Here is a 19,314-nt window from a genome sequence, read left to right on the forward strand (position 1 = left end):
GAACCCGCAATAATAGGTTTCTGACGTGCCCAAGGGCGCAATTCTAAACAGCGAATCGCGGCGCCCTAGATGACTGGGCCACCCGTGCCCCCAAAGGTTTATGAGCCAGTAGCCGTCACATCAATGAACAAAAAGTAGTTCCAGCCATGTGACCTCATTTGCATAGTTATCAAATTGTAATGCCAATGTTTATCAGAATGGTTTCAATAACACTATCCAGTATATGGCAAAGAGATGTTCACAGAAGTTTCCTCTACACACGGTAGGGGTGAGATGGGTAACTCTGGTACCCGGGCCGGGTGGGTCCTGAGTAACACCCAGGTACCCACAGGACTACCCGGACCCTGATGATAACAATAAAACTCCAGGGATACACTACAAGTCGCTGATGGTCACATTACTCTCTGAGTATGTACACATTCTTGACTTTAATGTTTGAGTAAAGATAAAGTTTCAGTCAACTTCAGTGTGTGAATGACCAGATCATTTTCTACGTGTATCTGAATAGGTTTTGCCAGGGCTCCAGAAAGACAGTTCCAATCAGACATTTTGTACCCAACTCCCAAGACCTAGACCCAGATAGGGTCAGGTAATAGGGGTCGGGTAAATTTGGACTCATCAAAGCCCTAATACACTGCCAACAATCAGTTCTTCTCTGCTGTCACGTACCCCTCAAACACTGCTGCAGCAAAATGGCCACCAGCTGTCATACAGATCGCCCACTTGGTTTTCTGGGGCAGATCAGTAGCTGTGGCTATCAGCTCAGCCTGGGTGCTAGGTGGTTTCTGAAACACACAATATCATAAAAATCATATTCATATTTTTGTCTAAGTGTATTGTAAAATGAAATTTCTGGGGATATTCCTGACGGATTTCATTAGCTCATTTTAATGAGATTTAATTTAAATTTAAATTTAAATTTAAATTTAAATTTAAATTTAAATTTAAATTTAAATTTTAATTTTAATTTTAATTTTAATTTTAATTTACTAGACAGTTCATCCCATTATGGATGGTTTAAATAATTATAAGATTGAATTGCTGCGTCACTTTCAAAAATATTTCTTATGATAATCTTCACCTTTTTATGATACAGTAGGCATCGGAACACGGAAATTAGCTCTCCTTCTTTGTTCTTAAAATAGACTTTGGGGTATTTCCTGGCTGTTCCTTCTATCGTCAACCCTCCCTCAGATTCACTGTCTGTGCCACTGTGGGCTGATGCTCCCCTCACATGCTGGGGTATAGCCATAGGTTTGCTCTTCCCTCTCCCTCCCCCGGTATCAGTGTCCGTGTCAGACATCTCCGACTCATCCTCCGACCCCGATATGCTGGAAACATCACCTGGAATGACAGCAATGTCCATCTAATGCATCTAATGGAAAATAAAACACTGAAGTTGTTAGGATATTTTGGGATAAATATTGATCAAGAATACTTTAGTTCAAGTGGTATCGTTGAGTGCGGTGTTAAACAACAAAAAAACAAACATTAATTTGACACATAGTTCCGCATTTACATCAGGTTCAGCTTTGTGTTTTATTGTTGTTGTTAGATTCCATACTCAGCAGCCAGTCCTGCTATAGGACTATCACCTGTAAATAACTGAGTCTGAACTAGACAAACCAGTGGTCGATATTATGAGCAACAGTCCATGATGCCAGATGAGTGAGTGAGTATGGTTTTACGCTGCTTTTAGCAATATTCCAGCAATAACACAGCGGGGGACACCAGCAATGGGCTTCGAAAATTGTACCCATGTCGGGATTCAAACCCGGGTCTTCGGCGCGACGATAAAACGCTTTAACCACTAGGCTACCTGACCGCCCCAATGCCACTCAATGAGTGAGTGAGTTTGGTTTAACGCCGCCTTTAACAGTATTTCAGTTATATCACGGCATGTCAGCTTAATGTGGGAGGAAAGCCCGAAGTGATGCAGGTCTCAGAAGTTTAGCACTTCGCTGAAACCCATGAGCACGGGTATGGTGCTGACAAACCCAGAAACATAATCGGGGCGAACCGGGATTCGAACCCACAATCATAGGTTTCTGACATGTCAAAGGGACGCAACTCTGCACAGCGAATCGCGCCGCCTTAGACGACTGGGCCACCCGTGCCTCCCAATACCAGATGATGTACAATGACACGCAATAAAGCAAGTCACCAAGCTTGACCACACAATCCACTGGTTTGCCCCATAAGACCTGCATCGGTTGGGGAGCTGTTCTAATCCTGAATCCCTGCATGGTTTAGGCATGTTACCCATTGTTTGCAGATATATTTAACTTGAACTACCTGCTATTTTTTCAAACTCGTCTTCACAAACAAACTTGGACCCTTTAAGTCGAAGTTTCAAGTTGTATCTGTGCCAGTCTGATTTGTAATGCTCTTTCTGAAAATATAAAATATAAACATTTGATCACAGTTACGATGGTGACTTGTCCTTTTTAAGAAAGATAGGATTCAAGGCTTAAGGAGACTGGTCATTTAATAGGGGGGTGTTGAAAGATTGGTCTTAGAACTGTATGATATTTTGCTGTGACCCCTACCCTACCCTACCCTGCATGTAAAAAATGCACCTTTTTTTCAGGACCCCATACCCCCAACAAAAATTATGAGTCTCTCTAAAGAGAACTTGAAATTCATTAAATGTCCTTGACAGTAACGCTAACCAAGGACATGAGAGAAACATCTGGCTGATGTTGATGAAAATATATTGTGACATCTGATGCAATAGATTCCTGATAATTTTCTCCTGTTTCTGCATAAAGTTTGATAGTTTGATTAAGTCAGATTAACTTATGATAATTAGGCTATTCATTTGTATACTAAAATTAATGATAGGTAAGGCACACATGTTGCCAAAAGTGCAACAAGTACTTCTGATACGCGTGTTTTCCCGTTTTCAATAGATCTGATAACAATATCTGACTCGTTTACATCTTACCTAACTACACTCATTAACATATTATCACTAAATAATCATAATAATCATATGTCTTCTGGTGTCAGCTGGTGTCAGTTTTGCACTAAAACCGAGAGGACTGACTAGTACTGATGAGGCTAGATAGCGAGTTTAGCTTCACACCAGTTTGAGCTGTATTCAGTTGCATCATTGAAGGAAGCTTGATGCTGGCGGAAAGCCTGAAGTGATGCAGATCTAAGACATTGGAGATCAATATGAAACCAACAAGCACAGGAAGATATAGAGGCTTGCCGAGGAGTTTTTCCACTTTTATCAACGCGTGTTGATCCTATATTTCATATCAAAAGACACGAGGGTGAGATTTTATTTATCATCCAACATCATTCTTCCAACTTTTTCAGTTTGTAGAAAGTAATAAGCAGTGTCTTCAGTGTAAAATGTACTGCTAACAGCTTCAGTAGCAGAGCCATTAGTGATGTCATTTGATTGTGACGTCATGGTAACCAATGACGTCACAATGGCCTGCAAAGCATTGTGATGCAATTTCATTGCAGATACATCGTAGATATCTCTTGATCTCACCCAAGCAATATCTCCTGTGGGAGCCAGTTTTGGATGATAAATTGTTCTGATAAAACCAGCAACATAATTATGTGTGTGTGTTTGTTTGTTTGTTTGTTTGTTGTTTAACGCTGCACTCAGCAATATTCCAGTGACTGACATCATGAGCATCCATCCACACAATTGGGATACGATGACATGCATCAAACAATCAGCGAGCCTGACCATCCGATCCCGTTAGTCGCCTCTTACGACAAGCATAGTCGCCTTTTACAGCAAGCATGGGTTGCTGAAGACCTGTTCTAACCGAGATCTTCACGGGTCAGCAACATAATCAGGGCAAATCTGGGATTTGAACACACAATTATAGGTTTATGGCTTGCCTAAGGGACACAACCCTGCACAAGTGTGGTGCCTGAGGCCAAATAACTAACTGACAACACTGACTAGGTGAGGTGAGGTAAAATGGGGTTTAACGTCGCGTCCAAGATTATTGCACTTATATAGCGACGTGCATGTACGTGTGTGTGAGTGTTTGCTTGTACGGACTGATGCCGATTTATAGTGCTAGCCCACTGAGATACCATGCCGCAGTTTAACGTGAATACCCCACTCAGACACAGTATACTGACTCCGAGCAGACCAGTCCTTCCTTGTTTTAGCCCCTTAATGCCGAGCGTCAGACAGGGTAACAATAAGTACCATCTTTTAACGTCTTTTGGTATGACGCGGCCTTGGATCGAACCCCGGACCTTCCGCTCTCCAGACGCACGCTCTACCACAAGAACACGAAATGTGGTCGACAACACTGCCTAACTTCAATTACAGGAGTGCAGGCAGGTCCTTTGAATATTTGAATCGACAATGACCACAACATGTATTTTAGAATAATATTTCTTATAATGACATTTCTTCAAATGAGTTCAGCAGTGTAAGCATGTGCTATTTACTCATACATATAATCATGATAATGTTCTTATTACTAACAGTCTTCAACCATTTAAAAACATAACAATTTGAATAAATTTTGAGATTGAAGGTTTCAAGCTATTTTGAAGAACCGTCTGAACATCAGGAACATTGAACATGTTGAGGTAATGTTTTACTTTTGAAAGTTCAAGATGGTCACGGGTGAAAAATTGACATCAAATGAACATTTTTATGTAGACTTTCCCAAAGCCTTAAATCAAATAGCATGCAGAAATTGGTGTGAAGGTAATATGTTTGTGGCAGGGTGTATTTTGCATTGTCCAAAATGAAAACTTTACTTTAGGTATGGGTAGGTGAGGTGAAATTGGGTTTAACATCGCATCCAAGATTATTGCACTTATATAGCGACGTGCATGCACGTGTGTGTGTGTGTGTTGCTGCTTGTACTAGTCCGGACTGATGCATGAATACCCCACTCAGACAGAGTAAACTGACTCCGAGCCGACCAGTCCTTGTTTTAGCCCCTTAATGCCGAGCGTCAGACAGGGTAACAACAAGTACCATCTTTTAACGTCTTTCGGTATGACATGGCCGTGGATCCGGGCGGACGCTCTACCTCTAGACCACGGAGGCGGTCTTTAGGTATTGGTAAATGTTCTGTGAAAATGATTATCAGCTGATAATGATCTGTTTTTCACTAAATTGTAGTTCTGTAGGTCAGTGACAATGGACAGAAGAGTGGCTAAATAAACAACAGACGGAGACATATAACATAACCATAAAAACACAACTTTATCTCAAACGTCATTTGGTCAGGAGTTATTTTGTAATTCTGTCTCATTCACAACCTACATGTCTAAAACTGAGCTACACAAGCTGACAAAAGATACAAGATAACAATGGCATGTACCTGCCCCCGGCGTGTGGTGAACTCTACGCTGCAGAAGTTGCAGGACATCTTGTCCGACACCACATGCTGCCTTCTGTGGTGGTGATGGCCGAACACTTCTGGAAACAAGACAAGCGAGACCCTGTCATTCACACAAAGAGGCTGCAGAACCAAAGTTCATATACAACTGTATCAAGATTTTCAAAAAATACAATACTAGGAAAAAACTGAACATGCTGAAAGATCATAATAATAATTTTGCTCCAATAAAAGCAGTTTGGCATGTTTTATTAAAGCAATGAAAGAAGAAACAACACCACATGAAAGATGGGCTTCTCAAAATAGGATCAGGCATTTGGCAGTTCCAGCACACTTTATCCCAGACCTTCAAACATGACTTTGTTCGTCTGCTGGCTCAATATTTATTATGACAATCAATGCAACAGTTATTCTACCATGACACTGAGCAGAATGCTTGATCCCTGCTAAGTGCTCGGTCCAAATAAGAAATATGAGACATTGATTCCACAGGAGTCGAGCTCAAATTAAAAACCCCAGTTCATTTATCTTTTAAATGAGTACCCTAATTACACAGACACTGTTTCAGTTTAAACTAGTTAAAACAAGGCACATATTGCAATGTCTAAACCAAGACTGGACATTTGCAGCAGACCTTGGAGCATTGTCTCCCTTGAATGTAGCATGGACACCAGGGATATTTCTCCCTCTCCTTGTCAAGGCTCAGTAATATGTTGAAAGCATAAGCACAAACAGACAACAAAACTCGCTGCTTCAGGTCAAACATTGTTATTTGTTTGACTTTCATTCTACAACTGACAAAACAACCATCTCCTCCCTCCCCCCCCCCCCCTCCCCCCCCCCCCCCCACACACAATCATTCCAAAACACAATCAAGGTCACATTCTATACTTACATCTGTCAACTTTACTGATATAATTCACACGCTATCACAACATCTGAACATACGGAATGAGAGTTATCTCCCCTACATCATGTGTCATGCATGAACAAAACAGAAACGTTTACTATGTTTAAATATTCTATCACTTTCATTCAGTTCCAATTTGTAGTAAAATTGAGTGAGTGAGTGAGTTTGGTTTTACGCCGCTTTTAGCAATATTCCAGCAATATCACGGCGGGGGACACCAGAAATGGGCTTCACACATTGTACCCATGTCGGGATTCTAACCCGGGTCTTTGGCGTGACGAGTGAAGTCTTTAACCACTAGGCTACCCGACCCTCCGTAGTAAAATTGAAGCCTTATAGCCCTCAAATACTACTAGTCAATCATTGTATTTTTACTTGCCTTCAGCAAAAAGATTTGTAGTCCCGGCTCATGGACTAACATCGTTTTCAAAGGATGAACACACCATAAACATGAGAAGCTGCTCAGTCCATTGTCTTACCTTTGTCAGAATCAGCGTTATCTATATTCCTGTCATCATCCTCAACACTTGGGTTGCATGTTGCTATGGTGATGCCGCACAGCTTCTCCTGGGCCAGTCTCCCATGGTATAACATACAGGAGGAGTAATGCTGACTCTTCTTCTTTGGCAGCTTCCTGGGACTTCTGGTGCCCCCCTCCATTTTCTATCATCATTGAAAACAGATATGGAATTACTTGCAATCAGCATGATTAGGCCAAAATAAAAAGTATTATGTTTCTGGTCTTTTGGTTTCGCCAAAAAACAAGTGACAGCTCAACTTTTTTTTTTAAACAAAAACATAATTAGGTCTGTTATCAAAATGCCCTTTTTGCAGCAATTCAGAAAGGTTCAGTAGAGTGATGTCTAAACTGTACTTTGACAAGCCCAAAAAGCCCCATAACCATTCCCATACACACATACACTAGGGGTCACTATTAGTCTGGAAATCGCTATTGCGATAAATATCGATAGTTTTCATCATGTTCAGTGCATCATTTTAGATGGATTTTAGAGTTGAATTAAACCTTGAAACTGAAGTTTCCTTTGAATGTGATAACCATAACAACTATTAAATAGTAAAGTTTGAGATATGACTGATTTGTTTTGTTTTTACCCTAATAATTTAAGAAATAGAAACTTACACATTACCATGTGTAAATTATTACCACTCATGATCAAAAGAAAAACAAATTTAAACAGCATTGCATGTATTTTATTGAAACTGTAAAACTACTTTAAATACAGAAATCGATTGGAAACTGATTTAACATCGATTTATTGACTTTAAGTGCTTACCAATAGCAATATATCGATACTTTGATTTATTGTGACACCCCTAACATACACACACACACACACAAAGAAACTGCCTGACACATGAGAGATGCCATGGATGATGTGTAGTTAGTACTTTTATTTGGGGGAAAGCTGGTTACAGTTACCCACCCTTTGTGAAATCACGAAAATAATAAAATCTGACACGACGACCAGAAATATATTATGTTTCGGGGGTCGATATAACAAATCCGAGGTTTGCAAAACAAATTGTCATGAATATAGCACTGTCATGTTATAAAAACAAAAACAAATTATGAAAAAAAAGTTATCTAAACAAAGTAAAGATCTACATGATGTAAGCATGGTGAGTTGTCATACATATGATGTCATATATATATCGGACAAATACAACCACTCCTTATCTGGAGCCCTGGAACGGCCGACTATAATCCCTTTTATAATGTTTCTAGAGTTGTTCCTCCCAGTCACATGCCATTTGTCTTGCACATCACTGTACATGCTATATATATCTTAATTTGAAATCAGGCTTTCCCGAATTACTGTTTTACACACACAAAAAAAAGCAACCCATCCTACCTACACTTTTGGGGGGATAGACTGAAATGGAAAAATCAAATATTTTTTTCCTTGGCCTTAAACATGTTAAACATGTGTCATATACATGATAGTCTCCTCGTTCCAGCAGACTGGTGACTGTGGATTTCACTCACCATTAGCATGCTCACTATTAGCATGAAATGGTATGCTTAGTTTGATCATGTTTACACAGACATTGATATCATCGGAACATTTTTTTCAAAGGGAATCATTAATCACTAACAAGAACCAGAATCATATGAACATTGTCAGACTAACATATAGTCCCTGAAATAATGTTGTGGTATGGAATACATGGTATAAGGTTATATAAAAATCATTCCACAAGGGAACCCACAAGTATTAAAGGCACCCTTGAGTTCCCAAATTCCTATTATCCTAGAATGAGTGGGTGAATTTGGTTTAACGCCGCTTTTAACAGTATTCCAGTTATATCACGGCATGTCAGCTTAGTGTGGGAGGAAAGCCCGAAGTGATGCAGGCCTCGGACGTTTACCACTTCGGTGAAACCCACGAGCACGGGTATGGTGCTGACAAACCTAATCGGGGCGAACCAGGATTCGAACCCACAATCATAGGTTTCTGGCGTGCCCAAGGGACGCAACTCTGCACAGCAAATCGCGGCGCCTTAGACGACTGGGCCACCCATGCCCCCTCTACCATCCCTAGAGCTGAACAAGGGATGAAAGTGGAATGGGGGGGGAACCAGAGCTTTGTGACACAAAGACGTTCAGCTATTAGGCACCAGACTTTGCTCAGGACAAGTGGTAGTCCTGGCAAAATGGTTTCAAGTCAGTTGTCTCGTAGATTTGTTAGAATGCTATCCTTGACCATGTTGACTCAAAGATGTACATCAGTCGGCACTAATTACAAGGAGACAAGTCTTAATAGCATGGTTACAATTAGCAGTAACAAAGGCTGGAAATGAGAACAAGAGAGTGGAACGAACACAATGCTTTTCTAAATTCACACCGCTTTAACAAATGAAACTTCGAACCAGTTGAAGCCTGGTACTAGTGGTAGTCACATCATTTAAAAATGAAATACCATGAGCAATATATGACCAGATGACAAATCCTGGCAACATAGTGGAATTGGAAGTAGAGGCCTCGGAAGGTTATCTATCAAGTATCTGCACAAAATTCTCGTCGTCAAAGGCTCCGTGTACAAATTCTGCTGTTTGACAGCGGAAAGCCGTTAGTCTAGCACTAGCAGCATTCGACGATGAGAACATTGTCTATCACGTCTATGTGAATGTCTTACCGCTTTGAGTTTTCTACTTCTGAAACTGTTCAGAGTGAACGGGATAAGTTCTGTAGCTGCCATGTAGGAACACTAAGATATTCGGTTTTCACGAACTGTCAAATGTCATCACCATCTGATAGGACCTGCTAGTGATGGCAGCTGTGCCACTATGTCGTGTGAATTGTGAAATCTTCTCAATCTCACAACCATAAATACTTCCAAAACATACAGCAAATGGTAGCCTACCTCCAAATGTACAGCCTGTGGTGATTCTTCCGATATATATCCTCTGTTTAGCTGATTGCACCAGAAAAAATATTGGGTTATAGTTGTGCAACACTTATTTTCATGGGCGCGGCCATTTTGAAAATGCCACATACGATATGTTGTGAGAGTAAGAACTAAATATCTTAGTCACAGCAGGTTATAACTTGCTTCTGATCAAGTGCCATCCAATTTATTATATGAAACCTGTAATATTGTAAGACCAGGCTATATTACTTTAGGAACACGTGCTTTAGCGACAACCGAAAATATAGTAAACAATGGGTTTATTTAAAATATAAACTCATATACGAAAGCAATATAGGTAACATTATCTGTATTGTGTTTACTGGGTAAACCTCGATAATGGTTTCACGTAGAAGGGCAAATTAGCACAAAAGTTTATGATTTCTCAGTAAATACACAAACTTCAATCGTTTTGTGTGATGGAAAGCGTTCTTAATTCGTCAAATGTATGTTTTAGATATAACCGCAATATCAGTCCACTGAATTTAACCAAGCAGACATCTCGAATACCTACCCACCTTATCATCAGATGAATGTCCACTAATCATGCGAAACTTGATAAGATCGAAAAGCGTTTATTCATTTTTGAAAGTTCTGGTGAGATCAGAGGCGAACAGATCGACGGCAACGTTAAATCAGAAGGCACAAGGTCTACACATTTCATTCAGCAGACTGAGGTATACAGTACTGGCCTAGTTGTTGCATTAAGAGTTTAAGAGGTCGCCTTCTGTTTAAGCAATTTCGCCTGACCTGTCCCTCTTTAGGACTCGTGTGTGTGAGTAGGGTACACATATCAATTGTGAGTTTGGTATTCACTTAATTTCTGTTTTTGTTTTGATATGATTTCTATTTTCTTATATTGATATGATTTCATTTTTATCCTTGGCTGCTCTGTTAATATACGTTCGAGTAGCTGGCTGTCTCTCAGAAATAGAGTTAGTTTGGCCTTCGCAATTGCATCTCTTGGCTTTAGGAGATCTATGACAGATAGCGGATCAAACTGCCATTCTTCTTTTAACCTAGCCCGGGCTGGGGCATGGTCTTGACATTCTAGTAACACGTGAGCAATGGTTTCAGCCTGATTACAAGATGAACAAACCTTGTCATAGTGCTTTTTGTGACAGAGTCTGAGGCGTGAGATGGCAATTTCAATTTTCCTTTCATTTGAGTATGAGTTTAATCCCCAGCCGCGTCATACCAAAAGACAATAAAAGATGGTACTTGTTGTTACCCTGACTGGCTCTCGGCATTTAAGGGGCTCGGAGTCAGTATACTGTGTCTGAGTGGGGTATTCATGTTAAACTGCGGCATGGTATCTCAGTGTGCTAGCACTATAAATCGGCATCAGTCCGGACTAGTACAAGCAGCCACATACACGTGCATGCACGTCGCTATATAAGTGCAATGATATTGGACCCAACGTTAAACCCCATTTAACCTCACCTCCTCATCAATACAATGTAACTCGTTCTTCCATAGTCAGTGATATTACTAATGCAAATTTAACCAATATGTGATACAATTAAAGTGCTCACTATGAACGCAACATGTGGGTGTACGTAAATTAGATTCATCTTCAGTTTATTACTGACCCTGCTGTTCCTTGCTAACCACATGTACATGACGTGTCATCTGTTGTGTAGTTATTTCATTATTTCCTGTCTATGAACATTGTAAGCGACCTGGCTGCATGATCATGATGATATAGATGTCTGGCATATGGAGGAGGCATTTGTTGTCCAGGGATCCATTCACCCGCCAACTGTAAAATATCGTACATGTATGTAGTATTGTTGTCTAGTACAGTTCTGTTGAAGTGTCCTAATAGGGGCTGAATTCATGACCACATTGACTGTACATTGTTATGAGACCTCTAAAATATGGTCTGGTTCTGATTGTATTTTATCTTAAATAAGAAGGCTTTCTTTTTTCACATTTTAAAAAAAGATAAAAGCATGCTAAAATTACTGTAGATTCAAGTAAGTTGGAGAATGAGGTATTTATGACAAATGCTTCCAGTTCTTTGGTGTCAGCAATAGTTATTTCATATGAAGAGGGGGCACAGGTGGCCCAGTCGTCTAAGGCGACGCGATTCACTGTGCAGAGTTACGTCCCTTTGGCACGCCAGAAACCTATGATTGTGGGTTCAAATCCCGGTTCGCCCCTATTATGTTTCTAGGTTTGTCAGCACCATACCTGTGCTCGTGGGTTTCACCGAAGTGGTATAAGTCAGAGACCCGCATCACTTCGGGCTTTCCTCCCACATTAAGCTGACACGCCGAGATATAACTGGAATACTGTTAGAAGCGGCGTTAAACCCAACTCACTCACTCACTCACTCACTATTTCATATTAAGTGTCTTTTCTAATTGGATAGATATCCTGGACCAATTCACTATGATAGCCTTGTTTCAAGCAGCATTGAAATGGCATAATGCTAAAATAGACGCCCAATCAAATTACTCGCATAAGCATGCGAAATTCTCTGGTAAGTTACCATGGTTACAGACAGGAGTGATGGAGCTGGTGAAGTATATATCCTTATAGAATGGAGATATATTGCCCTGGATAATCAAGGATGCTAGTATCTAGATTCTTGGGGACTATAAATGGTCCTTTTAAGCTTTCAATAGTCTCTCTAGTAATCATATTAACAGATGAATAGATCATACTTGTTGTTACCCTGACTGGTCGGCTAGGAGTCAGTGGGCTGGCTCTATTAAACCGGCCTTAGTGCTATCTGGTACAAGCAGACACACATGCACATTGCTTTATAAGTGCAATGATCTTGAATGCGACGCTAAACCTCATTCACCTAACCTTGTTGGAATAAACAAATAGTCCATTTTGTATCGTGTTTCAAATATTTAATTTGCTAATTTAAAAAATGAATTGCTTCAAATTTGGGTTGCAGATATTTTGCACACGCCGCAGCAATGGCAAACAGTCATCGTGAACTGGATGACACCCAGATCAAGTTGCTACAAGAAGAATGCATCCTTGTGGATAAGAATGATAAAAACATTGGCTCAGCCTCCAAGAAAAAATGTCACCTGCTAAAGAATATTGATGAAGGTAGGTGGTTAAAGTACATGGTGTTGAATGAGTCAAGCCGAACATGTTGAGTGCGGTAGTCTAGTTCATCTAGCACCATCTACTTCACAGTTCATTTCAGACCTATGGTGTATATAGAATAATTAGATACGGAAGAAAACACCTTGACCATCTAGATTTTCACTTGTCTCTGACTAACAGACTGGTGGCTGTGTCTAACCCTGAGGATAGGGTAGCCCAGTGGTTGGTGTGTTTCCTTACAGACAATCTCCCTGGTTTGATTCCCTATAGCTCATCTGGGTATTCCTGTCTTTGACATGGTGATCTCGCTGACGTTTGATGTTCTCTGTATGTATTTGGAAAAGGTTGGGTTCACATGGTACAGGGCTATGGTTTGTTATGGATAGTTCAAAAGAACAGCTTATTCCTTAGACATGTTAGACTAGTTTCAAAAATATGTATACCGCGCTTTCAAAATTAGAGATAAGGGACTCTTATTAGAATATTATTTTGGTTAAAAATAAACAGAGTTGAAAGGTAAATTTTGTGGTTTATGCTGACAGCCTGAAATGTTTATATACGACAGATATACTTTTCCAGAATTTAATTGCCCATAATTAAGGGTGCATATAACACATGAGTGCGTATTATAAGAGAACAAATAATTTTTGTGTACATTGATCAATCTGAAGGGGTGCTAATTGGGATTGTTCACGAGCCAATATATTAGCAAATATCGCTGTGGGCGCTTATTAGAGCGGGTCGCTTATTACGTCGAATACGGTATATGTTTCAACAAACATTAATATTAGTTCTCCTTTAATACTATATTTATCTGTGCAAATATGCCCTTTTCTTACCACAGTAACATGGTTAGGCATAGATTTATCTAGATTTAGCCAGATCTGCCAAGAAGCTAATATTTGGCCCCAAGTCTAAAGCAATTATCAATAAATAGTTCCCAGTTTGGAATAAAAAAGTTGTAAAGATGTGTTACTATGGTAATAACTAAATGGAAGGGGGTTTGCAGAGGTGACTTGCATTTCACTGACAACAGGACCAATATACAAAGAGAGGCTTTAATGTTCAGTTTTACATTTTTGAATTATACAGAATATTAAAATACCCCTGAATTTTAACAAAATAAAGACTTGTAAGAAAGTCTCAATTTTTTTTTTTTTTTTCCCCATTTCGTCTGCTGAGGCAACTTAGTTTGGAATCCTAGATAAATCCCTGTAGAAACACAATATCTTCTTGATGGCAAGACATCACAATGGCGAGACTCTTGCTTTTGAGTGCCGTAATGATACAGTGTATGGGTTCGTTCACACCCTTCGGGTAAATGTTCTGACCACATCCATGAGCTTGTTAAATCTCTGTCTAAATCATCATCAACAAGCACATGCCAACATGGCTTATTGGGCTTGTGTTAGTCTGACTCCCAGGCCCCAGAGTAAACAAAAAATTAAAATTAACTCAAGTCGAGAATGATTTGGCAAGTCTAGATTGCTTCAGTATTGTTCTGGGTTCCATTTGGATTTTATTTTTTTATTTTGTAGATAATTTTTTTTAAATAAGGTAACTTTATTTTAAATAAGATAACTTTATTTCTTGGAGTAACTGTCAGTCTAGACTTTTGTGTCAATACTGCTGTACCAAATGCGATACCTGTCTGCCGCAAGATGTGAGGACTAGAAAGTGTCAGGTGAACCCATGAGCCAATCGGATGTCAGCTTTCTAAGACAATTTGGCTTGATTTTATTTAACTCCTTTCTCTGACTTTAACCCTTTTGGGTGTAGATACCCTTGCAGTCATAAACGACAGGATGATAAAATGTTTCAATTACAATTGAATATCATGATAATACCACAGCATTCTTTTTTCACATTTGGATTTCCGTTATTTTCAAGATACTGATCATGAAATCAGATCTGGTCTGAATGTTTTAACAAGTTGTAGAAGCCACGATGCTGATTGGCTGATTAGAATGTCAACCTTAACGCGACTTCTCTTGGATGTGTCGTCAGATCTTTACACAGTGTGGTACTGTATCGGAGTAAAAGATCTGATTTTATGTAAGTTATAATCCTCTGATTCCAGGTATGCTGCATCGAGCATTCAGCGTGTTTCTCTTCAATAAGGAGGGCGAACTTCTGATCCAACAGAGGTCGGATGCTAAGATTACGTTTCCAGGTAGGTGTCTTTACTCTGTACATGTGTCTGTATATCAGTACGGGAGCACACAGGTCCAGTCATCTAAAGTGCCACAATTTGCTTTGGAGTTTTTAATGTTTATCGATTTGTGCTGATGTGTTTGACATCAGAAGACACTCAGGAGAGATTCTTTTTATATACAGTTATTTATCTTACCATCTTCACTGTCTCACATTACTGGACACACACTGACGTGTTGATTCTTATGAGAATCAATCTTTTACTCAGATGTGATACCCCTCTGCAAGATCAGAGGCCATACCATGAAAGTTTCTAATAAGCCAATCAGCGTCAAGGCTTCTAAATTTTTAGTTCGAGTGAGCAAAGCATTCATACAGGCATATCTGATTTTTCTATCTCAGAAACGAATATGATCATGGAGATCCAATTGGAAAATAATAAAGCTCACTAATATATTGTGGATATTTCATTCATTTTGCCCCAAAATGGTGTACAATGTAGGGTGGTGTATATATGTGTTCTGGGGGAGTTTCAGTTGGCAGAGATCTGAAATTCCAAATAAGGGCAGTGAAGAAATAAAGCCGGATTGTTTTCGAAAGCTGACATCTGATTGGCTCAAGAAACCTCTCATCCTTCGTTTTGATTGGGCATTTAAAGTTTTTTCGAAGTTCAACTGACGCAACCTTATATGACAGTGTCCTGAGATCTTCATGCTCAGAGAGATTTATCAGAATAAAGATCTGATTTTGATGAGCTTGGAGAAATGCTGTTTAACGTGGTGTTGAGTACAACTTCCTCACTCCCTCCAGGTCACTGGACCAACACATGCTGCAGCCACCCCCTGAATGTGACGGGGGAGTTGGAGGAGGCGGCCGCTGTCGGAGTCCGCAGAGCCGCACAGAGGAAACTCAAACATGAACTTGGCATTGAGCCAGAACAGGTGAAAAAACATTTTCAATAAAATCAGGTCTGACATATCAGCACCAACCCTTTGGCCTACTGTCCATGGAAGTTGATATCCTGCATGTGTGTATACACTAGAACAGTAGTCATGCCTTGCTAAATCTTTTGATGATCATCACTTCAATAAAGAAAACATTTTTATTCACACTTTTTTGGCTAACGAAAACAAATTGTTTCCCAAATTTTCTCAATTTGTTTTCATATTTCAAGTACGCCTTCTTCAAAAAACTGTATCTGCGGTTGAAGGGGGACCTTCCAAGTTTGATTCTAGTCATTCAAAAACCTGTTTGTTTTTTACCTTGTACTCAACTTTATGATATATATCATTCAAACAGTTAATCAGTACACAGGGGGGCACGGTAGGCCCAGTCGTCTAAGGCGCCGCGATTTGCTGTGCAGAGTTGCGTCCCTTGGGCACGCCAGAAACCTATGATTGTGGGTTCGAATCCTGGTTCGCCCCAATTCTGTTTCTAGGTTTGTCAGCACCATACCCGTGCTCGTGGGTTTCACCGAAGTGGTAAACGTCTTAGACCTGCATCACTTCGGGCTTTCCTCCCACATTAAGCTGACACGCCGTGATATAACTGGAATGATGTTAAAAGCGGCGTTAAACCCAACTCACTCACTCACTAATCAGTACATAGAGAAGATGTCCCTGGTTGCTGCAAGTCACTCATTGCAGCATCTAGACTCAGATTAAAAATGGGCCCAAAACTGTCCCCATGGGTACAGTGTCTCTCTACAGGGCGGTGGGGTTGCCAAGTGGTTAGAGCACCGGCTTGTCCCGAGGGATTGGTCACAATGTGTTAAGTCATGTGAGTAAAATCTCTGGATTAATGCAAAAAGCAGCAATCTAACCAACTGACTCACTCATAATATGTTACCATCATGTTGCATGTCGACTTGCCAGAATACCGTATTCGATGTAATAAGCGCCCCACTCTAATAAGCGCCAAGGGTGATATTTGCATATATATTGGCTCGTGAACAATCCCAATTAGCACCCCTTCCGATAGATCAGTGTACAAAACACTTATTTATTCGCATATAATACAAACTTTTTTTGTTATATTCACCCTTAATTATGGGCAATTAAATTCCGAAAATATGTATCTCTCGTATATAAACATTTCAGGCTCTCAGCATAAACCACGAAATTTACCTTTGATCTCTGTTTATATTATTCTAATAAGAGCCCCCTGTTTCTTATTTTGAGAGCGCCCTGAGCGCTTATTACGTCGAATACGGTAAATTCCCCCTCTGATTTTGAAAATGAAATGATATGCCTTGCTACTGAGAAAGAATTATGATCCTGTAATTTTACTGGTTTATCAAAGCTTCTTGTCTGTTGTTGCAGGTGCCTGTTGACGGCTTCCACTACCTGACTCGAATTCACTACCGCTCCAACAACGTGCCTGACGACAAGACGTGGGGGGAGCACGAGATCGACTACATCCTGTTGTCACAGAGAGATGTAGACCTAGTTCCTAATGAGAATGAAGTAAAGGACTACAAGTTTGTCAGTAGAAAGGACTTGAAAGATTTATTAGGTTTGTCATCACCTTTGTTCTTAAGTTCCATTTGGAACATTAGCTGGTCTCACTGGTTCTGGTTCTTTTAATAATAACTGGATTTTGACACCAGAGTTGGGAATTGGAGTATTGTCACAAGTATTCAAAATGTACTCATGAATTTCAGTTCATGATAAATGCTTTGAGATTATTTTTATCAGGAAAACAATTTTGATTGTCCATGGCATAGGAAAATCTCGCAATTCTGATTTATTTTTCTTTAAATTTTCGATTTTGGGGGTCAGTGGATTCTAAAACCAAATAAAAAGATGTATGGCCAAATGAAGTGTTTATAAATGTTAGGAGCATGTTAGCATATCCCATCTGGGTGGATCGATGCTCATGATATTAATCACTGGATTGTCGGGTCCATACTCTATTATCTAAAAACTGCCATAATATAGCTGGAATATTGCTGAGTGCAGCATTAAACAACAAACATACAAACAAACAAACAAACCAGATTGTGAGGGGCAGTAGGATAGCCTACTGGTTAAAGCGTTCACTTGCCACTCCCTTCCCCACATGGTTCAATATGTAAAGATCGTTTAAGGTGACCCCATTGTGATATTGCTTGAATGCTGCTTAAATCCATACTTACTCACTGACTGTGTGAACTTTCAGAGACAGCTGATGAGAAAGGTATTCTTCTCACTCCCTGGTTTCGCCTTGTGGCAAACACATTCCTGTTTGGCTGGTGGGATCATCTGGACAATGTTGACCAAGACAATGACCACTCCACAATACACCGCATGTGACCACCATGTAGTCGCTGATGACGTCGCCGATGTAGCCACCGATGTTGCCACCGATGCCGAATATTGTCACCATTGTCAATACTTCATGAGTTTGTAGACTGTAGACACAACATTCCTCTCCATGGGAGATTAATATCTATAAAAGTCCAGTTTCCACCCTTGCCGGACTCAGCTGGGATTTCCGAGCTCTAATTTGGCTGGACTAACGAGTCTATACACAGTCCAATCAAAACTGTGTAAGGAAATTGGCATCCGGTTTGTAAACTGCAGTGCAGATATCGGTTGATAACTTGATTTGCAAAGCAAGTGTACAGCCAGCTTGGCGTTGAAAGATACTTTCCAAATCTTTCCATGTTTCTAATCAAGGTGCTCAAGTAATTTGTTGCTCTTCTCCAGGCTAGGCCCATTTAATTACAATATAGATCTTGATTATCAATCAGATCATCTTGACTACATGCAGCCATTGTTTGAAACAAAAGCAAGTAATATGATCGGTGGAATCTGATTGGTCAAAAGGAGGGACATAGATGGGATATGACTCGTAATAGCCACTGATGGCACTATGATTGAGTCACAATAATCCAGCCTAGTTCGGCAAGGGTGGAAACTGGACTTTTAGTTAGTTAACTCCCTTGCCTTGGGAAGATGTATGAATACATCTACTATGCTGTGTAGCAGGAGTATATCAAAATATCGAACTATCAATGTATAGCAGTTCTGGCCATACAATTGTACAATAGGAATTTAAAATTACCACAATTGGAACTATCACTTTATATGCGTACAGTTGACAATACTATCAGCATTTTTACATACCTATCGAACAATTGCAAAACGTCAATAGTTCGATATATAATGTAACACTATTACAATATTACACATGAATTATACGTCAGAAAAGTCAGTTTCGAACCTGTGTTGATCAGCAAGGATAATGACCACTTCAGATTAGAGTTACTTCCCTTTGGTTTGTGTAGTGACATTTTCTGGACTGATCAAGCATAGACACATGTTGCTTAACTGACATTTTTTTAATCTTTTTAATTCCACTTCCAACCTTAACATGCTGAAGGTTTCAAGAAAAGCAATCTGGAAACAAAAAAAAC

General features: G+C 39.9%; 2 protein-coding genes across 2 annotated transcripts in view; one reads left to right on the top strand and one right to left on the bottom strand.

The window, feature by feature from the left end:
- The window catches only part of LOC139464368 (tRNA endonuclease ANKZF1-like), a 29,698-nt gene extending 19,959 nt beyond the window's left edge, over window positions 1-9,739 (bottom strand). Inside the window, exons 1-6 of the mRNA XM_071245897.1 lie at window positions 9,642-9,739; window positions 6,735-6,918; window positions 5,328-5,425; window positions 2,296-2,392; window positions 1,082-1,344; window positions 670-785 (exon numbers count right to left, since the gene is read on the bottom strand). Coding sequence (XP_071101998.1) covers window positions 670-785; window positions 1,082-1,344; window positions 2,296-2,392; window positions 5,328-5,425; window positions 6,735-6,915 — 755 coding nt within the window. The 5' untranslated portion in view covers window positions 6,916-6,918; window positions 9,642-9,739. The remainder of the gene's footprint in view (window positions 1-669; window positions 786-1,081; window positions 1,345-2,295; window positions 2,393-5,327; window positions 5,426-6,734; window positions 6,919-9,641) is intronic.
- Window positions 9,740-10,171: 432 nt separating this feature from the next.
- On the top strand, window positions 10,172-19,201 carry LOC139464369 (isopentenyl-diphosphate Delta-isomerase 1-like). The gene is made up of 6 exons (XM_071245898.1): window positions 10,172-10,363; window positions 12,601-12,761; window positions 14,842-14,934; window positions 15,726-15,856; window positions 17,237-17,429; window positions 18,075-19,201. Exons 1-6 carry the CDS (start codon window positions 10,233-10,235, stop codon window positions 18,206-18,208), a joined length of 843 nt encoding a protein of 280 aa, XP_071101999.1. The 5' UTR covers window positions 10,172-10,232; the 3' UTR covers window positions 18,209-19,201.
- The last annotated feature ends 113 nt before the right edge of the window (window positions 19,202-19,314 follow it).

This window comes from Haliotis cracherodii, unplaced genomic scaffold, assembly GCF_022045235.1.
Source record: "Haliotis cracherodii isolate W230 unplaced genomic scaffold, xgHalCrac1.p SCAF_17, whole genome shotgun sequence".
NCBI lineage: Eukaryota > Metazoa > Mollusca > Gastropoda > Lepetellida > Haliotidae > Haliotis > Haliotis cracherodii.

Bases quoted from the DNA above. Each gene is read 5' to 3' on its own strand.
- LOC139464369 (XM_071245898.1), top strand. From the start codon at position 10,233: ATGCGAAACTTGATAAGATCGAAAAGCGTTTATTCATTTTTGAAAGTT. The intron at 10,364-12,600 runs GTATACAGTACT...TTTGGGTTGCAG, and splicing joins ATTTCATTCAGCAGACTGAG to ATATTTTGCACACGCCGCAG. The intron at 15,857-17,236 runs GTGAAAAAACAT...CTGTTGTTGCAG, and splicing joins TTGGCATTGAGCCAGAACAG to GTGCCTGTTGACGGCTTCCA.